The sequence below is a fragment of the Phoca vitulina genome, unplaced genomic scaffold (genome assembly GCF_004348235.1).
Source record: "Phoca vitulina isolate PV1807 unplaced genomic scaffold, GSC_HSeal_1.0 scaffold20, whole genome shotgun sequence".
Lineage (NCBI taxonomy): Eukaryota > Metazoa > Chordata > Mammalia > Carnivora > Phocidae > Phoca > Phoca vitulina.
This window is the reverse complement of record NW_022589723.1, coordinates 16,874,143-16,897,394: the sequence shown is the minus strand read 5'-3', so window position 1 is coordinate 16,897,394 and position 23,252 is coordinate 16,874,143. Positions and strand designations below refer to the sequence as shown.

The 23,252-nt window shown below is 39.8% G+C and overlaps 1 protein-coding gene across 3 annotated transcripts in view; it reads right to left on the bottom strand.

Annotated features, from left to right (window-relative positions):
• Positions 1–23,252, bottom strand: part of GALK2 (galactokinase 2) — a 119,609-nt gene that overhangs the window by 36,168 nt on the left and 60,189 nt on the right. For all 3 annotated transcript variants that reach the window (XM_032417954.1, XM_032417953.1, XM_032417952.1), the window contains exons 6-7: positions 5,494–5,592; positions 3,894–4,046 (exon numbers count right to left, since the gene is read on the bottom strand). In XM_032417954.1, the coding sequence (XP_032273845.1) occupies positions 3,894–4,046; positions 5,494–5,592 (252 nt within the window). The remainder of the gene's footprint in view (positions 1–3,893; positions 4,047–5,493; positions 5,593–23,252) is intronic.

Below are 23,252 nucleotides of genomic sequence, written 5' to 3'. Positions count from 1 at the left end.
CAACCTGGTTCCACCAAACACACGGACCCTATCCCCCAATATGTGCTTCCTCTGCCCTGCAGCTTGGACCCACCATTCTGGGAATACTCCGCACTAGAGTCTCGGCACAATGTGCTCTACTGAATCAACAGTGCTGAGTGAAACTGGCCACATTCTTGGGTCTCTGGTTTTCCTCCACTTAAATTCAAGGAAACTGCCAAAGCCCTGACATTACGGCCACTTCTCACGTACTATCACTAGCAGAGAATAAGTTCCATATTGACCATTAAGTGGCAGGAGCTAAAAAAACTGGGTGAGTGATGGCCCCTGAGTAGACAGGCTCCGTAAAGAATCACATTATAAAATTTCCTTGAAGTGCCAAAGGACCACATGAAACTCTCCTTCATTGCTTCACTTATTGCCACAAGGAGCTCAGGGTATGCAAAAGCAATGGAATAATTTCTCTTCCGTTTTTGACTTCCCATAATACTCATCATCAGCATCACATATTTTATCCCCCAATAGAATTAAGGGATACTCTCTTTCATAGACATAAAACATTTCTGGAAAAGTTTAAGCCACTGAATATGTGTAAAGTATGAAAAATTTGTGCTCATTAAAGATTTCTGGCCACTTTGTCAATTTAAGAACATAAAAATGTGCTTCACTTAAAAGTATCACGTAATAATTATAAATCTCTACTGAGTTTGCTTTGAAATGTTCTTAATTTTAGTTCAAATGGCTTTATAAGACTGACTTTCAATGAATCTGCATCAATTAGTTTTTGAAGCTACTAGAAAGAGAGGAGGAGGGAGAAAGAGAAAGAGGGAGAGAAAGGAGATTTGAGGATATAGACGAAACTATCAACATAAAAGCAAAACAAAGAAAAACCATCTTCGTTGGCTCAGTGTACTTCCCTGTGTTAAGCAGATACAAAAGGTACTCATTTTCATAGGAGGAGTGGGAAAATTAGTGTCATTCAATACAGTGTTGCTGTGTAGAGCTCCATCTGATCAGTGTCATTTTCAAAACTATCCTAATTAGTCATTTCTGCCCCAATACTTCATTTTTACTGTCTGAAAACAGGCAGTTTGTCCAGATTAAGACAATGTTCCTAACCTTTTTACATGGGACATTTATTTCCCAATTTAATGAGACCATTTCCAAACAAATATTATATTCATTCATATATAGAGAAAAGAATGGAACCATATTGGAAGGAAAATATGCTTAGCAGAATTCCAGCCTATGCTCTTAGGCAAAAGTGTATTCTTTCTTTTTTTTAATCTTCCTTTCTCTTTCCTTCTTTCTCCATACCCAGCATGGAGCCCATGTGGGGCTTGAACTCACGACCCTGAGATCAAGAGCTGAGCTGAGACCAAGAGCCAGATGCTTAACTGACTAGGCCACCCAGGTACCCCACCTAGGCAAAAGTGTGTTCTTAACATCAAGATCATATTAGCAGTTTTAACTTTTAGTTTTATCTTTATTTATTATAAACTAGTGGTTTGCAGCAACATGAATTAAAAAAACATTTTCCATCTTGATAAAGTCTTTCACTTTACTTTCTTCCATATTTTAAAAGACAAATTCAGAGTATGCATCAACTGGGAGGAGTGTGCAGCAAAAAGCAAAATTCAGATGCCAATTTCACTGACCAGAGTACCTCTAAGACTCATATGGAGCTATCAACTCCTATTCTTGAGGAGGTTCTATAGTGGATTAAGGTTTCCAGATACTGCTCCCAAAAGAGATGCCTTTTTTCCAGTTAACTCTCAGACCATTTCCCCACCCTAACATTTCACTAGAGATTCAGCACCACAACTGCATTCTTCTCTCTACTTGCATTTCAGGAAGACAGTAGTCACAAGGTGAACCCATTTCACATCTCATACTTGTTTGAGCTCACCCGTAGACCTTGTAGAGGATATCTCATTTCGTGGTAAGACTTTGAAAACAATGTTGTGTATGCTTGAAGTCTCCTCAGGAAGGCAACACTTACTCATCAATCTCAAAGTAAAGTCAGCATGAATAAGGCCCTCAAACAAATAAGACACTAATTTCTTCCATCTCCTGAAAGAGGAAGCTTGTCCTAAAGGAAAAAACGGTTCACTGAAGCCTTGATATTGAAAAAAGTTTACTGCACTATTTCTCATATATGCACTGATCAGATACTGTCAAGAGTTTAATACTAAAACATTTCTTTTACAAAATTTTTAGAAATTATTTGAATGAGTAAATTCTAATTTTAAACATTTAAATCATGATTTTTAAAAAATGTTAATGTCAAAATTTTCCAGGGGAAAAAAAAAAACTTTTTTATTTTTCTGGCTCATCCTATCTCTACTCTCCCTAACTTCACAACTGTGGGGGGGGGGTGGGAGTAGGATGAAGTGGCAAGTCAGTCACAAGGGATAACCCCACACCTTACATATCTCCGGAGTAACCAGTCCAATATACACTTGTACAATATTGTGAAAGTGAGCAAAATAAATATGACAGGGCAGGGAACACAGGGAGTAGTCATTCATTTATCCAACAAATGTTTATCCTGTGCCAATTTCAGCCCAAGCACTATGCCAGGCATTAGAGATATAAGAGTTAGCAAGATGGACACAGTCCTGGCTCTCAGATAAAACTGAATCAAAAGGAGGAAACAGACATTAAACAATTGTGATAAGTTCCGTAACTGAGAAGTGCAAGAGCTATGAAATATGAAGGGAGACTTACCTTAGTCTGGGAGTAAGGAGGTCAAGGAAGGCTTCCTAGGGGACATTTAGGCTGAGACTTCAAAGAAGGCTAGGGGAAGAGCATTCTGGGCATGTGCAAAGTCCCTAGGGTGGGAATGAGCATTATGGCTGGAGTGTAATGGGAGTAGGGGATGCTAAGACAGGAAGAGGATGAGGTGCACAGGCATCAGATCTTGCAAGGCTCTCTAAGCAGTGATAAGGACTTTTTACTTTATTCCAATGAAATCAAAAAGTTTTAAAAGGTGTTAAGCAGGGGAATTATCTGATCAGATTTAAATTTCTAAATATCATTCTAACTAGGAGAAAGCACAGTGCAGCTCCTAAGCCAGAACCCCCCAGCTCCCAGTCTTAGTTCTCTCTACCTTTCTGGTCATACCATGTACCCTTCTGGATCCTCCACAACATTTCATTTCTGTGTCACTTTTTGGAGCACCTGCTTATATACCACCTGATCACATACTAACCATTTCCTATTTCACATCCTCTAATTTTAACTCTCCACTCTACTCTCTCTATTCTCATGTCTTATATCCTTTTGTATATCTTCATGGTCCTAGGCATATAACAGGTATTCAATGAATACTTCCTAAGTAGATTTAAGGTTTGACTGGCAAGGGTCTTCTAAACTGTGGAACAGAGAATTGCAAAGACTCCCTCCTGGTTTCTGTTTCCTTTGCACACATGTAAAAGTCTTTTGGGCACAGCAGCATTACATCAAGCCTGTATTTTTAAAGTGACCAGTGATGGCCCACTACAAAAATGGTGCTTCTCAGAGGACCAGCTGTTGAGGCTACCATCACATTTGTCAAAGAAACAAGATCAGTTATGGTCACTTCCCATCAACCACCTCCAACTATCTTTCTCCACCCTTACCTAACCCATGGCCTATGCTTCATAGATATAAACTATCCTAGAAGACTCAACTGTGAAGTTTATATAGCTTCCAAATACCTCGAGGTTGCAGGGCACACCTATTGGTCTATTGATCTCCTGAGTTCGAAATCAAATTCATATTACTCTCTACCCAAAGACCTTCATTTAGAATACTGCTGCAGTCAGAATGATGCCCTAAACTTTAGGGAAAGAGACAAAGTAGCAAAGAAAAAAGAGAAAAAGGACAAGAGAAAGCCTACTCCAAGTTTCACTAGTTTGCCAAGTTCATACCTTTGCAGCCAGCCGACACTCCATCACCCTGATGTTGAAATGAGAAGTTGCTGCTTTATTCATTTCCACACAACTGTTGGCAATCACAAATACCGCTCCACTTGGGAGTTTCACATCAGTTGCCCTCAGAGGACTAAATTCTATCAACTTGGCCTATTGGAAGAAAAATGACAGGTGAGATATAATGTATTAGAACTCAGAAAATGTTTAATCATTTATCTATTTATTTACCTTAGCAAAAATTCTTCATAAAAATGTACTCATTCAATTCAAATATTATTTATTGACTTCCAGGCACTGTACTAGGTACTGGAGATACAACAGTGAACAAGACAGACACTGTCCCTGCCCTCATAGAGCTTACTATCTAGCAGGAAAGACAATCAAGTGGACAAATACATTTCTAGGTTGTGTTACAACAGTAGCAAAGCACAGGGTGCTTTATAGGCACATAGTTGAAGCACCTGATCACCTAGTGTAGGCTCCTTTGAGAAAAGGGAAATCTACACTGAGTCTTAAAGGATGAGCAAGAGTAGGGCAGACAGAGGATTTCTTGACCCAAATAGGATATCAAAAAGAGGGAAGAGCATACGCAAGTTCAGAGGCAAAAAAAAAAAAACATGAGGTGTTAATAAAGCTTTGGGTATTGAAATTTGCCTGGAGCTCAGAGTTTGAGGGTTGAGGGTTGGTGAGAGGGTAGAATGCAGAGGTAAAGCAGGAGCCAGATCATGAAGTGCTTTGCAAGCTCAAAGAATGTGGACTTTGTTCAGACTCTATAGCTAACTTACATTAACATCGGCACTCTTGCCACCATGTCTGCTTGTCAGGTCTCATCCAAAACACCCAGATTATTTTCTTAACATTAAAACACATTTGCTCATGGTTCATGTCTTTGGCTTAGAGGAATCAACAATAAATATTCTTAATAAGAAGAAATCCAGGTATTCTTAGAAAATAGCCAAGCTTGTAGGAATCTGATGAAAAACCAAGAAAAGATTTTAAAGAAATGTCCACTTCTATTTTGGAAATGGGTAGTTTATGGGCAACAACCAAAACCTCTACTCTGCCTAAGGGAGTTGATAGCCAAGGGGAAGTGGTATCCAGCTAAAGAATTCATCCCTGGCTTACTGTCAACATTCTTTTCCCACCACTGAAGCCCCAAAAATGTTGACAGAGAAAAATGATACCAAAGAGTAAATTATAAAAAGAGGGGTTGTGAATATATGTGGTAAGAGAAGTTAACATTTGGGTTTAAAACCAACAAGAGATTATGAAAATGCCATGAGATGAAGTGATTTGGGACAAGAGCAGGAAAGGTGGTCCCAATACTAGGGAGTTGAGAAATCTCACCTTAACAATGGAGAGAAATAGAAGGGGGAAAAGACTAGGCACAAGAGAAAAACAGATCTGAGGTATGATTCTGGGAGCCTAAGGAAGAGGTGATCAACATGAAACAGAATAGGTGAACTGGTAGCAGCCTTGAATTACAAAGCAGATGATAAATACCATTTGTAATAGAACCTAAGAGAATTGACTGCCCAGAACCTCTCCATATGAACTTTCCCTAGTTGATATTTCCAAATAGCTCAATGTCACATACAGTTCCTTCTTCTGCAAGAAATGATATGGACTGGTCCATCCCTCCTCCTTCAGTGCCAATATAACGCTCACTCTTGGCACAGATTTCCGCAAGTTCCACCTGAAAAAGTAAAAATTGATTTGCACTGTGAGTACAGTCATAATTTATTTCTCATTCATTTCTTACTCCAGGTGTGACAGATAGGTTTGAATTCCAGTGCCAACTCTGATCAATTGACAAAAGTTGCCTGAAGCACTGTGTAACAAGGACTCTAAGACTACCATTGAGCTCAAGAGGAAAACATACCATGATGAATTAACGTTTGCAGTGGGATGGAATGAGATACTTGCTGCGCATGCCATGTATTTGCTCTCCATAAAAGACTCCATAGGGCATGCAGTTTCTTCCATCTTTCTGTTTGCTCCATCCCTCTCTAGACTAGCATCACCAAAAATCTCATATGGGTACTCACTCATTTCTCCCTTCCTTTGTCTTCCTTTGTTTCCCCACAGTGGACTTTTCTAGTATCCACACAGCCAAAGTGGGGTCATGCAACTTTATCCTCCAGTCAAAAAGTATTGCTGTCTGTGTGGCATTTCCATTAAATGTAAGAATCATCATGAAATTCTTGTCATTTCACATCCCTTTCATCAAGAAAGATCATGAACTAGCATCATCTCCCTAGACACATCTTCCTCCAACCATGATGAAGAGGCCCAACACACAAACACAGTTCTAACCCAAACTGAGTATGTCAAAATATGTGTTTAAGAATCTTAAATGGCTTCCTACTGATTAATGAAATAAGTTTAAGCTCCTCAATCTGGCATTTCAAAGCCTTCTAAAATGTGCAACCAATTTTCATAGCAAATCATATTATCTACCACTCTTTTCCAATTAGATTTGTCTCCTTGACCATCTCACACATTTGTGCAACCTGGTATTACTCCCTATCTTTTCTCATATAAATCCCATAGCCAGTCAATACCCAGCTTACCAATTACCTACTATGGACAAGTCAGTGGGCTGACCACTCAAATCTTCTTCCATCATAAAGTATTCCTCTAATATTGTTCCTACTATGGCATCCCCTTTCTCTGAACTTCTACAATCATCCATTTAATATCATCCATTTACTCACTCTACTATTCATCCATCCATTCATTCATTTTTTTCTTTCTTCTAAGACTTGATTCAGGCCCTTACTATTTCTTACCTGTTTTTACTGGAAGATCCTCCTAGAATGATCATTCTGAAACTGATAATCGTCTCTGGCCTGCTTGGTTGCCAACACCTTGAGGCTCATATTGCTCAACATATCTTTAGTCCATAAAGACACAATGTCTTTAATGACATCCCTTGCTCACTTCTCCAGCCTGCTCTCCTACCACTAACCCTGGAAACCCTAAGTTCGGACCATCAGGAATACTGAACAAATACTTTTCTTTATCACCCTTAAGCTCTTTCATCTCTCAGTGCCTTTCAAAGTGTGATTTTCGGTCCTCCTCACTCAATACTCCTCTCTCCGGCATCCCCCACTAGTCATCAGGATCAACTCAAGCATTGCCTCTCCCTGGAACCCACACCACCACCTAAATGCATACACACCACATAATGCCTCCTCTACATCCTTGTATATTAATTATTCTATTCTCATTTATCAAGCCATCCTTTAAGTGTGGATTTACTTGTCTTTTTACCCACCAGTCTATGAGAGCCCACTTAACTAATGTGACTGAATCACATAGTGTTTATTACCATTCTTTAATTGTGTCAGGTTTCAATCACATCTGTTTTCCCTGGAAAATTGTCAGTCTTATAAGAGACAGACAAATTCTGGTGTTTCTATTGTATCCGCAACCTCACACAATGCTGAGCAACATAGTAAATAATAAATACCTGCTGCTTTCACTTTCTGAGAATAGCTGCCCCAATACCATCTGAGAGATTCTGTGTCATATTCCTTGTTGGTCATGTGGATTCACTAACATTAACTTCGCCTTGTGACACGAGGTAAACTTGGGACTTTGATGTAATGAGTGTCACGCATGGCTTTGCTAAACACACAGCCAAGTGACCTGCCCATAATAGGCACATTAAAAATACATCAAAAACTAATGATGTACTGTATGGTGACTAACGTAACACAATAAAAAAATGAATTAAAAAAAATAAAGTAGCAGGGTGCCTGGGTGGCTCAGTTGTTAAGCATCTGCCTTTGGCTCAGGTCATGATCCCAGGGTCCTGGGATGGAGTCCCGCATCAGGCTCTCTGCTCGGCAGGAAGGCTGCTTCTCCCTCTCCCACTCCCCCTGCTTGTGTTCCCTCTCTCTCTGTGTCTCTCTCTGTCAAATAAATAAAATATTTAAAAAAATAAATAAAGTAGTAAATAAAAGGTCAAAACACCTAGATTTTAAAATGTAAAGAAACAATATACCCAGGTGAAGAAGTTCACATAGCATTTGGTTAAAAATGATGAGGCCTGAGTCTCTGTCACCCTCAGCCAGTGTGAAAAGTCACCTCCCCAACAACATTAATAATAGCCACATTTACATGCTAAGTAGCTGGCACGATGTCTTCTGTGAGCAGTATCCTCTCTGGTTATCCTCCTTACACAGATAAGGAAAATGGGACTTGGAGACATATAACAGAAAACGGAAAAGCCATTTGAACCTCATCTACCTGACTCCATAGCCTGTGCTCTTTTCATACTGGACTTCATTACTCCTCTCCTGGCCCCACCCCCCTGGGGATAATATAACCTATTTTCTCAATACCTCAAAGGGATGTGAAATGACAAATGAGATCACCAAAAGTTAAGTATCCTCCCTTTTATGAGAAAAGAAACTAAAGCACTGAGAAATATATGCTTATTGATTATTTTAAAAAACGTCTTCCATGTGGCAACAATAGGATACTTTTACTTTAAACAGGATGTTAATTTTTCCAGACTATCTATCTGGACAAATTTCAGAGAGACCCCAGAAGCCCCCAGCAGCTCTGTGTAAAGGAGAGTTCACCTGCAGGGATATGGACATGCCTACACTTTGCTGAATTCTGACAGATGGATCCCATGACTGGACAGACAATACCCAAGAGTTCTAAATATGAGGAAACAAAAGAAAATGAAGATATGGAAGCCAAAAAATAAAAGAAAGGATGATTCATCTTACAGTCCCCCCAAAGCACATAAGGAAATCAGTAGTAAATAGGGAGGAAAAAAACCAGTACCAGACACCTCCAAACCTTGGTTAAAGCCCCAAAGCTCTGCCAACTAGCTGTTGTAGATTTCTTAATTTTTCCGTTTCCATGTCTTCAATACTGTTAATAATAATAATGATAGTTTTAGCAATTAAGATTTATTGAGCACTTACTATATGCCAGGCACTGTTCTAATTACTTTGTATGAATTAATTATTTACTTCTTATAATGACTCTATAAGATAGGTAGTATATACTCATTTTACAGATGAGGAAACTGAGCAGGTTTATTAGCTGAGACTAAACTAGTAATTACGAAAGGTGAAATTCAAACAAACTGTCTAACTCCACAGCCTATACTCTTAATCACCATGCTATTATAACCTCCCTTTCATAATACAGAGAAAAATACCCACCTCCCTAGCTATGGGATTATTGTGATAATCCAATGAATTAAATAAAAATACCTCATAAGCTCTAAAGAACTATACAATTGTTAATTTTATTATTTGTACATAATGAATAAGGAATCATTTGATTTACACAAGTAGCTAAGTTCCAAGCCAAAAGTAAAGACAGGTATAATTATTCTGGAAAACATAACTGTTTTTAAAAGTGTTTAGGAAAGGACAGAATGTAAAAGATTCCAGATGCCCCCAGGAGAACTAATTTAACAACAGGCAGTTATAGAGCCTGAGACAAACAGGAGAGTGTGTGCTCCATTTGAAGCAGTTTAGTCTTACTAGGGTTGGGGGGGGGGGGGTGGTCCCTGCCTGCCAAACAAAACATGCTTGTAGTAGAAACTTCAACTGCAGGCCTGCAAGTGGCTTTTCCAGTGACCCTAGCCCTTCACTCCCATACCAAAAGCAAAAAGTCAAATCCAAAATGGTTATGACATGTGAAGAAACTAGAAACAAAAGTTTTTTTAAATCTCAAATCCTGATTAAGCAAAAAAAATTGCATTCTTCTGTAGGTCCATAGCCTTAGCCAGAGACGTCATGACCCAAACTCAGAAACCCATTAATAGAGGGACCTTAACAGCAGGGGGTGTAAATGGGAGCAGAGAATGCCTGTCATTCTGGGTAATGTGAGGGATACATGTGAGCCAGCCATGCCTATTCTGTCTTTGGGGACCCTGGAAATAGAACTATAAAAAAGTCCTCCAAGAGTTATAATCCTTGCAAAGAACTAAATCAATACTCCATTCAGATTTGAAGTTATGTAAAATAGCAATAGATTTCAGGAGAGTAAGAAGATATATCAAAAACACATTAACATAGTGTATGCAAAGAAACCTATCAGAACTTCAAACAAAGATCAAATAGAATTTGAGGACCCAATTCATTTTAACAAAGGATAAAGTTATCTTTTTCCTGGATGTTTAAAGGATTCTGAGGCTCCCCCATTTCTCCTATCTCCCCACACCACAAACACACACACACACACACACACACATACACACACACACACACACACACACAAGCCCTGAGAACTCTCAGGCAAGAATAGCAAAGCTCTAAGTGAAAAGGGACTCATTCCCCTCCCCACCAATATATTTTCTTCTGCCCTTACAACCTGAATACTTCAAGAACCCCAGGTGCCTCCAAAGTAGTCACTTGTAGCATTTAGCTCCATCCCTTCCTATAAAATACTAATGTCTAAGAATCATTAGGGATGACAATTTGATTGCATGAGGAAGTTTTCCAAAATTTATACCTAATAAACTCATTTCTATTTTCAACTCCAGCTCTCTGGACAGTTAAGAGAAACCTGGCATTATTCATAGACCTTCTTTTATTTTTTTTTAATTTTTTATTGTTATGTTAATCACCATACATTACATCATTAGTTTTTGATGTAGTGTTCCATGATTCATTGTTTGTGCATAACACCCAGTGCTCCATGCAGAACATGCCCTCTTTAATACTCATCACCAGGCTAACCCATTCTCCCACACCCCTCCCCTCTAGAACCCTCTGTTTTTCAGAGTCCATCGTCATAGACCTTCTTTTAAAGCTACCAAAGATAGTTAAGCTAATTTAGCCCTTTGTGTGTTCTTCTCTTGAAGCAGCCTAGGAAAGAATCAAGACTCACATGGGTTCCCAAATTAAACAGCTTACCCATCTGCTGGCCAGTGGGGCATTGGTAAGAGGACAAATAACAGGGTTAGATTTAACAGTCACTGAGAAAGGGGGCGCCTGGGTGGCTCAATCAGTTAAGCGTCCGACTCTTGATTTTGGTTCAGGTCATGATCTCAGGGTCCCTGCTCAGCAGGGAGTCTGCTTGTCTCCCCCTTCCTTTGCCCCTCCCTCCCCTGCCCCATTCTCTCTCTCTCTCTCTCTCTCCCTCTTTCTAGAATAAATAAATCTTTTTTAAAAAAGATTTTAGAATCTGAGAAGGGCTGAAGATTCATGAATATATTGCCTAGCTAAATCTGGATATTTATAAAAACAACAATAAAACAAAAAGACTCAAGATATTAACATAGTAAGTTCTATCTTTGTTTAACAGTTCTATTAATGAGATGGTTAAAAATAGAATAATTACATGATCAGGAATTATTAATCTCTTTGAGTCAGTTAGCCATGACTATGAGGTGCCTTTCAATTCAGAACACAAGCCCTTAACCAAGACAGCAGCATCCAGCTATTATTGGCCACCCCAAGTGCAAGTCAAGAGAAAGGAAGGAAATGAACAGTCCCATTTATTCACTCAACAATCCTTTAAACAGTGTCTTCCCTCAAGGAGTTCTCAATACTGATATTGTCTTCAGGTGAACAAGTCCTTCAAAAGAAAGTGTAAAACTAGTGTGCTAGTCAGCTTCTGATTACCCCTCTCGGTCTTCTGTCCACCCGCCTTCATTCTGCTATCTGCCGTAGGAGGCCGCCCAGCATGAACTGTATCGAGAGGTTGCTATGAATTCTGCTTCCCGTTGGGTTCTTCCAATAGAGAGCTCTGGCAGGAAATGAGAAATTGAAAGTATGAGGGAAGAATAGTGAGGTCAGGTCCCTCCCAGCCAAGGTCACTTTTAGGCCCAAGGGCGGTTAACAACTCAGCTACAAGTAGTCCTGGGTTTCCATACACCTATCTTTGTAAATTGTCCTTTATTATTGAGTGTGCTGTTTTCTATTATGATCCTGACTGATATATCTAGATAAGGTGAAAATATTAATGGCTCCTCTGACTTTTCTTTACATCAAATATTTTCCCTATTTTTCTCCCCCCGCAATACTTGTCCATCTGAACTTTCAAAATACCTGGGTTCTTACCTGGGACTATTTTCAAATTATTCCCCAAACTGGCAAACCTATTAGGTAGAGCCCCACCAGGTAGGAGGAACTCTTCATGAAACAGGACAAAGGAAAGCCTAAAAGAGACTGATTAGACTTGCTTTGTTTTGTAACATGGCTGATGACCAAGCCCTAGCTTGTAGACATTTTGGAGTGTTCTAAAAAAAAAATGGCTTGCTTTAATTTAAAACAAAACAAAACAAAACAAAACAAAACAAAAAGAAGGAGGCTATTGTTTCTTCTCCATATCTCTAATTCAAAGGGATGTAACCCAAAGAGATTAGTCACCTTTGCATTTTTTACTTCAAGAAAAGTTGCCTGAGGACAATGAGGGCCTATTCCCAAAATGCACACAGCAGATACATCTGACCCTGATGATGGTTCAGACTAAAAAAAGTTCCAGTAAGTAATGCAGGGAAGAAAAAAGAAGAAGTTAAAATATTTAAAAGATCCAATGTGGGGTGCCTAGGTAGCTCAGTAGGTGAGGCGTCTGCCTTCAGCTCAGGTCATGATCCCAGAGTCCTGGGATCGAGCCCCACATCGGGCTCCCTGCTCAGCGGGGAGCCCCCTTCTCCCTCTCCCCCCTGCTTGAGCTCTCTTGCTATCTCTCTCTCTCTCTCAAATAAATAAATAAAATCTTAAAAAAAAAAGATCCAATGCTACAGAGAAACAACAGTGAGGAGGGTTCTCAAAAGTAAATGTGAAAAACCTGATAAAATCTAGAACCAATCAAAGAATATGCCACAAGCACTCACAAGTGTGTATGACAAAAAGAAAAAAAAAGAACAAAAGTAGACTCCTCCATCTGTGTACACTGGAGAGAACATAATCTAATGAACCTGGAGAAGGCTAGTAGTTGGAACACATAGCTCTAAAAATATCTAAGGTGCTTAGTGAGGACAGAAGCATAGTCTTCAAGTCAACTCCCTCCAAACTCTAAAGAAACAAAGAAAACTTCCCCAACCTAACTGACCTGCAATCTGCAATCATGGAGGGACCCAGATTCAGAAAGGAGGCCGTCAACAGACAGGAGCACAGTATTTTATGGAAAACAGTTTGGGATCCCAGGCTCATGGGGATTCTGACAAAATGCCCAAGACAGGTTTCTCCTAGACCTCCACCATTGCTGCCTATGCTGGAGGAGGGAGAGCGCTCTAAGGGGTGTGATAACATACAGCCCTTGCTATTTCTCCAAATGATGATCCTAGAAGTGCATGTGTGTGGTAAGACCATTAAAAGACTAACATGAGGGGCGCCTGAGTGGCTCAGTCGTTAGGCGTCTGCCTTCGGCTCAGGTCATGATCTCAGCGTCCTGGGATCGAGTCCCGCATCGGGCTCCCTGCTCGGCGGGAAGCCTGCTTCTCCCTCTCCCACTCCCCCTGCTTGTGTTCCCTCTCTCACTGTGCCTCTCTCTCTCTGTCAAATAAATAAATAAAATCTTAAAAAAAAAAAAAAAGACTAACATGAATCTAAAAGGCGATGATGAGAGGCAAAGGGAGGAAATACAGAGCTGTGCTGCTGTGAGGGTCTCAGACACAGCATTAGTGTCACTTGGGGACTGATGAGAAGGGCAGACTCAGGCCCCACCCCAGACCTGCTGAATCAGAATCTGTAACTTAACAAGATCCCCCCACCCCACATTAAATTTGAAAGCACTCCTCTCAATTATTTCCTGCATTGAGGCTTTCTTAATAAATTTAGCAGAGGGGGAAGAATCAGAAGAAAGGGAAGGAAGCTAACAAAGCAAATGTCTTCTAAGGTCAAACACTATGTGGGGTATTTTACATGTGCCATATGATTTAGTCTCCAAAACATCCCTGAAATGTCAGAATTATAATTGCTATTTTATAGAGAAAGAAATTGAGACTCAAAGAAGTCAACAAGCTAACCTAAGATTCAGAGCCAGATAGATAGGTCTGGTTCAAAGTCCACGAGGATACCTTGTTCCCCTGCCTCAGACAACAGATGCTGTGCCTGGATACTGGGCCCTGGTAAGCAGATGGAGCAAAATTTATGCATACCCAAACTAAACATCCCTTCTGTTAGAATGAACAATGAAGTTGGCCATGAGCCCTAGGATGCAGACACTTCTGAGTCATCATAATTTCATTCCATTTTATCCCCAGAGGAGAGGGGGGGAATCCATCTCTCTGGATGGTCTGGGCTTGGGGTGGGGGGGTGGGGAGGGGGACTTCCCATTATCCAACTCCAGATAGAATCCCAAGCACCTCCTTCCCAAACAGCCTCAACCCAAAGTGATCTCAATATAAGGCTGACATCTTGGTATGATTTCTGCAGCCTAATAATAATAGCAGCTAACACATTGAGACAGACACTGTTCCAAGCACTTTTCATGTATTATCAAATTTCAAATTCATGAAGGAGGTTTTTATTACTAAATTCATTTTATAATGAAGAAACTGAAGCATAGAGAGGCTAAGTAAATTCCCCAAGATTATTCAGCTACTAAGTGACACAGTCAGGGTTTGAACTCTTGAGTTTTAGCTCTATGCTTTTGACCACAATACTAGGCTTTATCCCCAAGAGGAGCAGAATTTCAGAGGTGGATCAGAACCCAAAATTCAGGAGCCCCAAAAAGCCTCCATGAGTACTTTTATCACTCACTAGCACAATTAATTCAACCCCTTTCCTTGTTTAAATTCTAAAAAATAAAGCAGCAAACACACACCAAGGAACTATTACGGGGGGCGGGGGGGGGCACTGCCAAAAAAAGTTGTGGCCAGACAGGCAGAAGGCAGAAGCCCAGCCAGACTGACGGAATCAGACAAGGATATGACCCAAGGCATTGCTACTAAATACCAAAAGGGCCTCCAATGCCTGTGGTAAAGGCTGGTGTTGCTCACTTGGCTGACAGACCATTTATTTTGGCTCTGACCTTTGAGTGATGTTAAATAATGATGATAATAATGGATGGGCAGTAGGCCTACAATCTCTGTGGTTTGGCAAGTGTTTCCTGGAACTGCACGTCCCTTCCCATGGTCAAAGGGACACTCCCATTCCCCAGGGGACGGTTCTTCATACAGAGTTTTGAGCAGCACAGGCCTGTCCCACCCTCAAGGTCCTAATTGCAGTAACTCTGACTGTAAACCAATCTGGACTCTCTGGGAGAAGGTAAAGAAAAAGCCGGGGCATTAAGTATGATTTACACCTCTCACTCCCCAACATAATCATAACTGTTAAAATTAAAACATGTTAGTTTTCCTAGTATGACTCCAACTATACAGAAATGGACCCAAACCAAAGACGAAAAAATAAGTGCCATGGATCATCATCAAAATCCACCAAATCCCTAACTCGGTATACACATCAGCCTTGGAGAAAGGGTTCTATGTGTACAATATTCAATTCACAAAGACTGTGACATGAAGTGGGAAGAATCTTTAGGGTCAGGAAATGGTGGAGAGTGTTAAAAGCGTTGTTACAAGTGAAGTAAACTGATTTTACTGAATTGTGCTCAGATGTTATGCCAAGAGCATCTACTAAAGGTCACTATAAGAAATAGTCATGTGAACATCACTGTTGCATTTTTCAGACTGATGGAGAGGTCATTCTCATTATGTTTTGTGTGCTATAAAGAATCCATGTAAGAAACACATTTTAGAATTTAATACCCCCAGGGAAACCATAGCGTCTTCTGAAGAACGGAAATGATTTCTCTCTTCTGGTCACAAGACCTACATAACTTACTATGTTTCCTTGTTAAGTTGGCTTCCAGGAATCTCAGCAAACTATTAAACAAAACCCAATTACATTAAGTAACTAACAGTTTTTACAATTACATTAAGTAATTAGCAGTCATTAAAAGGTGTGTTTTCATTTCTTTCCTTTGCCCTAGTTTTCCGTATTTAATTTATTAACCTTATTGAATATATATTCTTGGTCATATAATTCTTAAGATTTTCTTCAAAATAAATAGGCACTTAGAACAAATAAAAGAAAAAATTGAGACATAACATGCATCAGATGGAATAGTTATGTTAAGAGGGGCAATGAAAAACAACAGTACATACTAAGAAGAGAAAGTAAAAATAGCAATGAGGTCCAGTAATCATATTCCAGAAGGAATAGCTGAAAAAATAGTGGATATGTGACCTAAAGAAAGAGTAAGAGGAACCAGAAGAACTTCTTCAAACTTTGAAAGACTCTAATAGCAAAAGGAGAAACAGACCCATAAATACAGAGAACAAACCGGTGGTTGGCAGAGGGGAGGGGATGGTGGGAAGGGAAAAGTGGGTGAAGGAGAGTGGGAGATACAGGCTTCCAGTTATGAGATGAGTAAGTCATGGGAATAAAAGGCACAGCATAGGGAATATAGTCAATGGTATCGTAATAGTGTTGTATGGCGACAAATGGTAGCTACACTTGTCGTGAGCACAGCATAACACATAGAGTTGTTGATCACTATGTTGTAGACCTGAAACTACTGTGACATTGTGTGTCAACTATACATCAATTTAAAAAGAGAAAAAGAAAAAAGAAGATACTTGTCTTCTGCCAGTCCGTTAAAAAAGAAGGAAAAAAGAAAAAGAAGGAGAAAATTGGGGATTCAGATAGAAAGGATTAAGTTGTGATTAAATATAAGAAAAATCTTTCCAATGCCTAAAGTGGTCCAAGAATGAAAAGGACTAATTCGTGAATCAATTAGATCACTGGGGATATTCAATCAGAGGCTAGAAAATTGTCTCCTATGAATGTTGAAGAGCAGAATTTTGCTCCAGTTGGCAGGTGACTAGCATATGCACATAGGAGAGGGTCCCTGAGAGTTGGGGTTCAGACACAGGAACCCTTAATTTCAACTGCTGGGGAAACTACATATTTCCTTACCTTCCCCAAGACTATAAATATTATAACTATTTAGTTTGACAAAAGATGAAGATGAAAATAGAAGGCCTAGAGACTCTGCTGTGACTCAAGGAACTTCTGCTTGCTTCACAAAGTATTTCCAAGGGAGGAGAAGATTCCCTGCCCTTTGTAGGGTGGGAGTGGGAAGTAAAGACAGAACTTTATAAAACAGTAGGGTATTTCCATTTTGCCCTATATCCCAAAATGTGGATTCTTAGGCACACACGTAGTCTGTCATCCATCATCTCTATGAGGCCCTTTCAGGCACATGCTGGCTTGGGGCCAGCAGGACAGCTTACCTTCACCCGCCACGTGATCTACCAGGCCCCCTCTCTGCACTGCACATCATACCCTATGTAAGGGCAGCTAGGAACAGATTGATGTGATCTTTTATACAACATTTTTGAACATATATCCAGAGCTCTATACCATGTACTGCAGGAGATCCAAAAGAAGTACCAAAATCCATCCAATATCTGCTTTCATGAATGGACAGTGTTATTACAAATCACTAGCCCAAGGACAGACTAATCTGAAAGGCAGAAAAACTGACTGAAAAAAACTTGTCCTTTGGAAAATAAATGTCTGATTGCAATCTCTTTCTCTAGATTTTCACTCCTTGTTGGGTACCCATATGTAGTCATTCCTGACACTCCCCTAAATTACAAATGTTATAGTGTGTTCAACAAAAGACCAAGGTGAAAACAGAAACAGTATTGGAAATGATACTGCATAAACACTCTCCTGAATGTCAAGTACAGAAATGCCAGATAATGGTTTAGCAAACTCTTGGCAGCAGGTTTCAGAGGAAGGGCAAATAATTTCTAATGGAAGAACTAACCTAGACCAGGAGATGTTTCCAATTGGTAAGGTAATTTGTTACAAAATACATCCACTTTACATCCTGCCAACACATGGAACAAGAGATACTAATGTTGTCTAAAGGGGGGTGGAGGGGGTAGGAAAGAAGGGGAGAAAAATACAAAGATGGTTTCCAAGAGATACCGGTATGGATGGGCCCTGGCTGCTTTGCAAAGTGGGTAACAGTCTCTCTGCCACTGGACCCAACAGCAACCTGCAACATCAGCCACAGTCCTGACCACCTGTGCCTTGGAAGGCAGCTCTGCTCACTTCCCTCTTCAGCTCATGAGTCTTCCCTTCCACTTCCTTGGGAGGATATGTACATTACTTATTTCTATAGCTAGTTTTTTGTTTGTTTGTTTACTAATGTGTCTTTCTTTAATTAACATATAATTTATTATTTGTTTCAGGGGTACAGGTCTGTGATTCATCAGTCTTACACAATTCACAGCACTCACCATAGTACATATCCTCCCCAATGTCCATCACCCAGCCACCCCATCCCTCCCACCCCCCTCCACTCCAGCAACCCTCAGTTTGTTTCCTGAGATTGAGTCTCTTATGGTTTGTCTCCCTCTCTGGTTTCGTCTTCTTTCATTTTCCCTCCCCTCCCCTATGATCCTCTGTCTCGTTTCTCAAATTCCTCGTATCAGTGAGATCTATAGCTAAAGTTTTAGCTCTTCAAAGCATGGTATAATGCTCTGTGCTTTATGTCAACATATGACATACACTTTAAAAAACAGGTCATTTTTGCCTGTCCTCTCCTACTCCACTTCCACATCTCGACTTACTCCACAAGGCCTTCCCTAAAACTCACTCCCCATGTAAATTGGGTCCTTCTGTTTTTCTTTCTCTTAGTCTCTTCCTGTCATAGTATTTTTCGCAACCTGTGTGGAGATATTTGTGTATGTGTGTTTAATACTGGTCTCCCCCATTTGTCTAAGCTCCGTGAGGTGAGGGAGCATGTGTCTGTTCACTCCTGTATCTATAATAGCTAACCTATTTGTGGATAAATGAATATTGAATGAATATATTAACAAATGAATATACGATGTCAACTTCTCATCCCCCTACTAATCTACCATATTTAGAAACAAAAATATGCCCAGGGGCACCTGGGTGGCTCGGTCAGTTAAGCATCTGACTCTTGATTTTGGCACAGGTCAAGATCTCAAAGTCGTGAGATTTAAGCCTGCACTAGGCTCTGTGCTGGGCTCTGTGCTGGGTGTGGAGCCTACTTAAGATTCTCTTCCCCCTCCCCTTGCCCCTCCCCCTCCCTTTGTCCCTCTCTAAAAATAATAATAATAATAATAAAGAAACAAACAAACAAAAATATGCCCCTAGTAAATGAATATGTATGAAATAAAAACCCTGGAACCACTCACTACTCAGCCATCACATGACACTGGCACATCATGTAGAGTGGAATACCACTTTCTCTCTTTTGCTTCCTTTAGAGTTTATTCTTCCTTACACTTCCATGTGCTGAGATACAGGAGAAAAAAAAACCCAGAAAACTCATTACCTTCAATAATTTCCACCTTCCACATTGGACAATAATATAAAAGAGAGAAGGATTTCACTTCTTTCCATTTTTCTAATCTATTTCATGGAAAATGTGCCAGTGATCATCAAAATATCTACAATGTCAACAACATGAAAAGGAAGAAATAAAAGACCTAGAAAATTCTTCTGAAGATTGAGTTAATCACCAATGCCCAATGAGTTAATCACTCAGTACTATGTAATGAAACATCCATAAAAAACCCTAAATGACTGGGTGTAGAGAGCTTGGTAAACACATCAAGGCGCTGGCAGTGTACACATCCAAAGAAGGCACAGACGCTCTGTGCCACTTCCTCATCCCACATTTCTTCTATGCATCTCTTCCATTTGACTGTTTCTGACTTGTATGATTTATATAAACCAGTAATAATAAGTAAAGGGCTTTCCTGAGTTCTGTGAGTCATTCTAGCAAATTACTGAAACTGAAGAGAGGGTTGGTGGAACCCCTGAATTTACAGCTGGTTGGTCAGAAGTACAGGTACAATTGGGAGCTGCAATTGGCATTTGAAGTGGGTGGGGAGGCAGTCTTGTAAAACTGAGTCCTTAACTTATGGAATCTGATGCTAACTCCAGGTAGATTGGATTGGATTGGATTGGATTGAATTGAATTGAATTGAATTGACACCCAGTTGGTGTCTGGAGAGTTGGAGAATTGGTTAGTGTTAGAAAAAACCCATACATTTGCTGTCAGAAGTATTGTGAATAAAAATAGTTCTCACACTCTTCCTCCAAGGTCTTAGCCACTATTCTCAGTCCCCTGAATTTTCTATATTATTTATAAAACTCAGTGTAATGGACCCCTATGAGATGTCTAGCCATCCACTTCCAGTATCTACTGTTTTCGGAGGGCACCATCCCCTTTCTTCTCCCTCTCATTCCCCCAACCCAACTATCACAAGGTTATAGTAATATAACTCTTGAATGCTAGATGCACACACTGTAATCCCCCATCTCCCCCCTCCATACAAACCCCCCCCCCCCCCCCCCCCACCAGCACAGTTCAGAGATCCAGTTTACTGAAGGAAACCTAACCAGATTCCCTTCTAGATTCTAGATTCCCTTCTCAAGGGAATCTTCCCAATGGAGAAAGGGAGAGTCAGTTCAGGGATACCTAGATCTGTTCTCTATGATCTTAGAGGCTGTCAACAGCCTTTTTTTTTTCTTTCTTTCTTTCTTTCTTTTTTTTTAACCATAGGGACAAGAGAAGTAGAGGAAGCCCGTCTGAAGACGGAGAAGAATGACAGACAGGCAACAAGCAAGGCAGTGACAGAGGCAAATCTAACGACATTCAGGTTTCTGTCCATTCCTGAAACCCAGCTATAATCCATTATTGTACATGACAAAATGGCCATAAATCCTTCCCCTCCCTATTTCCAATCCCTTGCAATGTGACTTTGCAGCTCCTCCCATAAAAAGATAGAATCTATTTTTCCACTTTTTGAATCTAGGATGTGACTTGTTTTGACCAATGGGATCTGTGGCAAATGTGACACAAACAGCTTTGAAAAGCTTTCATACATGGAGCTTGTCCTCTTGCTGTCCTTAGAAGCCTGAGATCTCCATTTGAACAAGCCTGGGCTAGCCTGGGGGATGATGAGAGACATGTGGCCCAGTTGCCCCCATCAACCCAGCGGACAACCAGCCAACCCAGAAGCAGCACTGCCTGCCTAGCTCTCCGGCAGCTGAGAGCAGATGTGTGAACGAGCCCAGCCAAGACAAGCACAAGCACTGTCAAGCTGAATCCAGCTCAAATGGTTGTTGTTTTAAACCACTAAGTTTGGGGAGGGTTACACAGCAAAGGCTAACCGATAAACCCCCCTTTGTATTTCAGCACACATCCCTTGAATGCGCTTTTTATCCTGCAAGCAAGAGTTTTAATATCTACATTTGCATTTGAAAATATTTTATCATCACAGAAGCCCAAAGAATATTCAAACATTCAAACAGTTTTAAACATTTTGTTCCGTTGAGTTAAAAATATATATCTGGAACTAGCTACACAATTGTATTTTATCCTTTCCCAGGCTCCAAATCATCTCCTTTATAGCTTACCAATTTTTATTATATATGTGCTACCAAAATAAGTACCCTAATATATTTTCATAACAATAAATTCTGGTCTGACCCCTGCTTATTTCTTGTACCATAAGCTCCTGCTACTTTATACTCCTGTTCAAGTAAACTAATTTCAATTTCCTGAATATACTCCCTATGCATCTATGTCTTTGAAAATGCTAATCTACCTGCATTCATTCAATAGATATTTATTGAGGGCCAACTGTGGGCAAGGCACTGTTATAGGTTCTAGAAATAAAGCAGATGAAGAAATGAGACCAGAATTCTATGGTCTTCTTGTCTTCATAACTATGGCTAATTGCTCTTTCACTGAGACTAAAATCAAGCAGCAACTCCTCTGGGAAACTTCCATGGCCTCCTAGAATTGAGTTACATACTCTCTCTGCTCTATCATAGCACTTAATCAATATAACACAGTGGCTAAAGCATATGTTTCCTCATCCACAAAATGGGAGTTATAATAATTACCCACTTGGTTGGGTTGTTGTAAGGATTTTAAAAGCCTAGTACATAGTTAATGCACAATAAATACTGCTTAATTTTTTTAAATTCCCTGTTGTTCTATAATGAGAATACATTGCTTTTATAGTAAGAAAAATAACTTTCAAGGAATCTATAATCATTCCTGATGAAATCAGGAAAAACCTGGAGTTATGTATCTTTGCACCCATTTAAGATGGTATGCTGTGTTTCCCACTTCTATTCATGACTCTAGGAAACCTGCAGCTCACAAACAGGCCTCAAAACCAAAACTCACATTTGAAAACTATTTGTATTCCTACTGCCATTACTTTTAGTCAATACATACAAATTTTAACTATAACACTTCAATTAGAAAATATTTCATTGATCTTAAATTCCTGGCCAATGAGCAAAAACTCTCACTTTACAACAGCTTCTTTTCTCCAGTGGAAAGAAAATTAGGAAGCAGAAAATAAAAAAACAAAGACGGCATGAGATTTAAACAAGTACAAAGAATACAATTAGAGATAAAAAAGATGTTTTCACATTCATCAAGGGAACTTTGCACCTTTAGAAACACCACCATTTTGGGTAGCCAATTATGTATTATAGGAGTATGTCAGTTTCATTGCCTCTTTTGCTCCTTGAACAACTCCCTATGTAATAACTCCTTCACCTGAAAATGTAAGAGGCAGGGGATAAAATTCAGAAAATTCACATTGGAGCCCAAGAGGGACAGTGTTTACGTCCCATTAGTGTGACAACTCTACAAACATGCAGGCTTGGATTTATGGGACATGCTTTCATATATGTATACGACAGACAAAGCCTATTGGCAAGTAGGAGGAATCCAGCACCTGGTGCAAATGCCTAAAACTAGGGATTATAGTTACATTTTTAGCAACAGTATGGCACAGACTCCAACTACTCAAAATGGACATTAGCTATAGAAGAGGAAAGAGAAACAGTGGATCAGTCCTACCTAGATATAATAACTCTTAAATAAACTTGGATAAATGAATAAATCCTCTGGATTAAGCCTAATTGTCAAATTAATGGAATCTCAAGTGCTGATCCTAAATAAAAGCCTAAGTAATTATTTACATTATCGCCAGCAAATTATCATGTTGCAAATGAGAGCATGTTTTTTTTTCTTAATTCAGTTAGGCACCAGACTATACACTGAGAATCCAGAGATTTAAAAAAGCAATAGTCTGTCTCTGCGCTTGAAGACCTCAAGACAGTCTAACAAACATCTTTGTAATACAAAGTGAGAAGCACTATAGCAAAGTGAAAAGTTCTATTATGGTCACATTGACAAGGAAGCTTTAATCAAGAGGGGAAACCATTAAATGGTTTTACAGATTTAACCCACAGTTCCAGTTGGTCATCTCACAAAAGCAAAAGCACGCCACTGACATGGATGGCACTAAATGGGCAAATACGTGTGAATGGTTCTGCA